The 5,535-nt window shown below is 41.7% G+C and overlaps 1 protein-coding gene across 4 annotated transcripts in view; it reads right to left on the reverse strand.

Moving 5' to 3' along the window:
* Positions 1–5,535, reverse strand: part of ankdd1a (ankyrin repeat and death domain containing 1A) — a 43,453-nt gene that overhangs the window by 31,796 nt on the left and 6,122 nt on the right. For 2 of the 4 annotated variants that reach the window (XM_046033533.1, XM_046033535.1), the window contains exons 8-11: positions 3,206–3,304; positions 3,016–3,114; positions 2,332–2,430; positions 2,049–2,147 (exon numbers count right to left, since the gene is read on the reverse strand). In XM_046033533.1, coding sequence (XP_045889489.1) covers positions 2,049–2,147; positions 2,332–2,430; positions 3,016–3,114; positions 3,206–3,304 — 396 coding nt within the window. The remainder of the gene's footprint in view (positions 1–2,048; positions 2,148–2,331; positions 2,431–3,015; positions 3,115–3,205; positions 3,305–5,535) is intronic. The other 2 variants (XM_046033534.1, XM_046033536.1) reach the window with 2 other exon arrangements.

The raw sequence follows: 5,535 nt of genomic DNA on the forward strand, positions 1-5,535 counted from the left end.
TACCGTCTGTATCCTGGAGAAGCCATTCCATGCATTTATGGACTACCCAAGATACACAAAGAAGGAGCCCCACTCAGGCCGATTATCAGCAGCATTAACTCGGTCACCTACAACATTGCCAAACACATTTCCACCATCTTAGCGCCATTGGTGGGAAACACGCCTCACCACATTCAAAACTCTATTGACTTTGTAAACAAAGTTCGAGGACTAAAACTGGATCCAGATGAAACCATGGTATCCTATGACGTGACTTCTTTGTTCACCTGCATCCCCACCATAGAGGCAGTAGAAACCGTTAGGAAACGGCTAACACAAGACAACACCCTGGACAACAGAACTAGACTGAGCCCTGACCAAATCTGCAAATTACTCGACCTCTGTCTAAACACCACCTACTTCCAGTACAACGGAGGATTCTACAGAAAGAAGACGACGTCCAAAAGACGACCATTGACACCTTGCACAAGGAGGGCAAGACACAAAAGGTCATTGCTAAAGAGGCTGGCTGTTCACAGAGCTCTGTGTCCAAGCACATTAATAGAGAGGCGAAGGGAAGGAAAAGATGTGGTAGAAAAAAGCGGACAAGCAATAGGGATAACCGCACCCTGGAGAGGATTGTGAAACAAAACCCATTCAAAAATGTGGGGGAGATTCACAAAGAGTGGACTGCAGCTGGAGTCAGTGCTTCAAGAACCACCACGCACAGACGTATGCAAGACATGGGTTTCAGCTGTCGCATTCCTTGTGTCAAGCCACTCTTGAACAAGACACAGCGTCAGAAGCGTCTCACCTGGGCTAAAGACAAAAAGGACTGGACTGCTGCTGAGTGGTCCAAAGTTATGTTCTCTGATAGTAGATAGTAAATTTCGCATTTCCTTTGGAAATCAAGGTCCCAGAGTCTGGAGGAAGAGAGGAGAGGCACAGAATCCACGTTGCTTGAAGTCCAGTGTAAAGTTTCCACAGTCAGTGATGGTTTGGGGTGCCATGTCATCTGCTGGTGTTGGTCCACTGTGTTTTCTGAGGTCCAAGGTCAACGCAGCCGTCTACCAGGAAGTTTTAGAGCACTTCATGCTTCCTGCTGCTGACCAACTTTATGGAGATGCAGATTTCATTTTCCAACAGGACTTGGCACCTGCACACAGTGCCAAAGCTACCAGTACCTGGTTTAAGGACCATGGTATCCCTGTTCTTAATTGGCCAGCAAACTTGCCTGACCTTACCCCTATAGAAAATCTATGGGGTATTGTGAAGAGGAAGATACGATACGCCAGACTCTACAATGCAGAAGAGCTGAAGGCCACTATCAGAGCAACCTGGGCCCTCATAACACCTGAGCAGTGCCACAGACTGATGGACTCCATGCCACGCCGCATTGCTGCAGTAATTCAGGCAAAAGGAGCCCCAACTAAGTATTGAGTGCTGTACATGCTCATACTTTTCATGTTCATACTTTTCAGTTGGCCAACATTTCTAAAAATCCTTTTTTTGTATTGGTCTTAAGTAATATTCTAATTTTCAGAGATACTGAATTTGGGATTTTCATTAGTTGTCAGTTTTAATCATCACAATTAAATGAAATAAACATTTGAAATATATCAGTCTGTGTGTAATGAATGAATATAATATCCAAGTTTCACTTTTAGAATGGAATTACTGAAATAAATCAACTTTTTGGTGATGGTTCCCTCTGGCTGGATGAATATTATGCATGATCCGTGCACTACTGCAGCTGGGGTGTCCCCACAGCGCCATGCAACTTTCTAAATTCTTCCTTCTCAAGGAGGAAAGAAAGGTCAGGTCGCCAACACAGCTGCAGCTGTTGTGTAAAGTGTAACTGTAGCAAAATGGCTATATATGATAATAATAATAATTATTATTATAATAATAAGACAAAAATGCCTGATACTTTCAAAGTGAGCCCCAGGCCTACATGCTTGCAGCTGTTAATGTAATGTTAATTCAGCAGTAAGTCAATTCCAGTCTGTCAAATGGTGACATTGGAAAGGCTTTACTGTGTCCTGATGAAAATGCATGCTGTGTGGTACCTTGTCAGATAGATTGAGGTTAACACCAGAGATCAACATCATCTCAGCTATGTCCTGCCAGCCATGCTCTGCTGCTATGTGCGAAGCAGTCTGCTGTCTCTGTGAACCACATGACAGAAATCTGTAATCAGTAATATTACTGCACTGAAAAGAAAATGCAATGATGGGAAAACCAACAATTAAATAGCTACATATCATTAACAAATTAATTGACTGGCTTTGTGTTGGATATAAAATATGTTCTTTAATGTGTACCAGTGCAGCTGTAAAGGATTGTACTCACGCTATCAGTGATGTCCAAGTCACAGTCAGCATCTATAAGCAGCCGCACAACTTCTGTGTGATTGTTGAAGACAGCTAGATGAAGCGGTGTGTTGTGTTGCTGTTTGAAACACAAAGAAAGAAGGTGAAGGAGGGGTGGCTGTACAGCTGCTTCAACCTCATCCACACTTGACACAGTTTTTGTGGCCATTCTGTCTCTATTTATCATAGCTGTAGCCAGGTAGCTACCTAGCTGAGAAGATCACATACCCAGTCTTAATCCTGCCCAGAACAACTAGTGGACTGTTCCTCCAATCTGGGAAACAGCTGTCAACATCAGAGCTAAGATGTGGTGGGCACTAAAATAAAGTTCATCTTTAAGGCCAATTTTATAGATTTTTAAACAATAATCTTCTATCATTATTATTATTATTACCATCCAGTGGAAAAGGGACTTATGTGTTGCTTTGCATGCATCTAGTGTGCCCTGGTTAAATAGGTGGGGGGTGGGGAAGGAGGGTATGAGCAAGCAATGCTTTCAGCCACAGTGTCTTCATAATTATACTACTGACGGTTAATAATCCTGCTTGTGTTGCCAACCAGTGGTTGTTGTGTACTCTACACACTACAGTATGCAGCACTTCACATGTACACATGTCGAAGTGTCCTTGAAAAACTGGTGTCCATGGGAGTTGACATTACTTACATTGTCTACAGCATCTATGTTGGTTCCTGCCTCCAGCAGCAATCTGGCCTCTCTGTCAAAGCCATGCTGGGCAGTGTAATGGAGTGCATTCCTATTCTTCTGCAGACAGAAGAAAAAAGACTATCAAAAGATCAAAGAGTATTTGATAATCTCTTGTGTTTATTACAAATGATATATGAACAAATAGTACATTAGTTTGTGCATTAACATTACAGCCAGACTCCAGCAGCAGTTTGACACAGTTATAGTGGCCTCCATCAGCTGTCAGGTGCAACGCTGTCAGACCATCCTGAAAACACAGATTCAGTCAGGAACACTCCACATTGAATCAAATTGTTGTAAACTAGTTAACTAAGTGATCAGTTTATATAATATCAGACAACTGCTGCTACTTCTACCAGAGATGAAAGTGACATCTTAAAATTGCTTATTTTGTTCAACTGACGAACAGAAAGCTGGTCTACAATTACACGAACCAGAGAAAAGCAGAAAAACTGCACATTTGAGAGGCGGGAACCAGCAAGTGTTTGATGTTTTTACTAAATTATATTATAAACGAGCAGTCGATGACTAGCGGCTATGTACGGCTTGCTAACCTTCACAACCCAGCTGTATTCTAACTTTAACATAGCCAGTCTCAGAGATGGACAATGTTAAGAACATAGATAGACTAACTTATCAGAGTTAACTTCAAGTATTTTAATTTGTGTATATTTCAGATCATGTCTCATAACAGGAATGAATATGGAGAAGTCTTATTTTCTAGAAAAAGCAATCTGTGCATGGGATGCATGATGGGATACATTTTATGGCAGGTTGAATATACTGAAATAATATGTATCACTATAACTTTTTCTAGGAAATAACAAATGTCTCCATATTCCTCTCTGTTCTCAGACATGATCTGAAATATACACAAAATAAAATACTTGATAGTAGGTCATCATCTGTACATTATGGAAAAGGATACATACAGTATTATGGCAGACTGCATGTCTCGCCTGGTAGGATCGCTTTTTGTGTATGAAAAGTGCTATATAATGAAATACATTATGGCCTAAATGATTATGAAAATAATTTACCCAATTACAATTTACAACAATATCCAAAAGCTATAAATTGAAATGGAAACGTGGATTACAAGGATAAAATGTAAATATTGTCTGCATTGCTGCATTCAGTTCAATGTACATTTCGAGTCAAGAAGATGTAATTGATGCGAGGAATGTGTTCAGCTGATTACAGTGATCCTGATTTTACAGTATCGACCGCGTAGCTATTTGTAGGAGCAGCTTCCTTACACAAGGGTACAGCCTGTCTGGATCCAGCTTCCAAACAGTAACATGAATTACATGGATGACATGGAAGTGATCAACATGTTTAGCTCAGCATTGGCTCTAACGTTAGCTTGTTTCTTGCTTTAGCTACGACCTACGAGAGGAAGTCCGACTGTCGTTCACAAGATGATTAATAGTCATTTAACTGGCTGCCATCAAACAGGTTACAGGTTTATTGTTGATCATGTAAAGTTACAGTTTTATTCAGTTAACGTTACACTGGGTTTGAGAGACTGCGGGATGTGTTGACTTACAGTAGTTAATAAGCTGTCATTGATAGCATTGCACATTACATGGTTGTGCTCTGTAAGAGAAAAACAGGTTACAGTTACAGAATCCCTTATAGCCATGCAGTTTTATAAGCTGCCTGGAGTGAACGCAGCAGGTGATACAACATGCGTTATAACCACGAGAGACTTGAGACTTGACTTGGACTCTAGCTCACAGACTTGAGACTTGACTTGGACTCTAGCTCAGAGACTTGAGACTTGACTTGGACTCTAGCTCAGAGACTTGAGACTTGACTTGGACTCTAGCTCACAGACTTGAGACTTGACTTGGACTCTAGCTCAGAGACTGGAGACTTGACTTAGACTCTAGCTCAGAGACTTGAGACTTGACTTGGACTCTAGCTCAGAGACTTGAGACTTGACTTGGACTCTAGCTCAGTGACTTGAGACTTGACTTGGACTCTAGCTCACAGACTTGAGACTTGACTTGGACTCTAGCTCAGAGACTTGAGACTTGACTTGGATTCTAGCTCAAAGACTTGAGACTTGACTTGGACTCTAGCTCAAAGACTTGAGACTTGACTTGGACTCTAGCTCACAGACTTGAGACTTGACTTGGACTCTAGCGCAGTGACTTGAGACTTGACTTGGACTCTAGCTCAGAGATTTGAGACTTGACTTGGACTCTAGCGCAGTGACTTGAGACTTGACTTGGACTCTAGCTCAGAGACTTCAGACTTGATTTGGACTCTAGCTCAGAGACTTCAGACTTGACTTAGACTCTAGCTCAGAGACTTGAGACTTGACTTGGACTCTAGCTCACAGACTTGAGACTTGACTTGGACTCTAGCTCAGAGACTTGAGACTTGACTTGGACTCTAGCTCACAGACTTGAGACTTGACTTGGACTCTAGCTCAGAGACTTGAGACTTGACTTGGTGAGACTTGACTTG

Source organism: Micropterus dolomieu, linkage group LG20, assembly GCF_021292245.1.
Source record: "Micropterus dolomieu isolate WLL.071019.BEF.003 ecotype Adirondacks linkage group LG20, ASM2129224v1, whole genome shotgun sequence".
In the NCBI taxonomy this organism is placed as follows: domain Eukaryota; kingdom Metazoa; phylum Chordata; class Actinopteri; order Centrarchiformes; family Centrarchidae; genus Micropterus; species Micropterus dolomieu.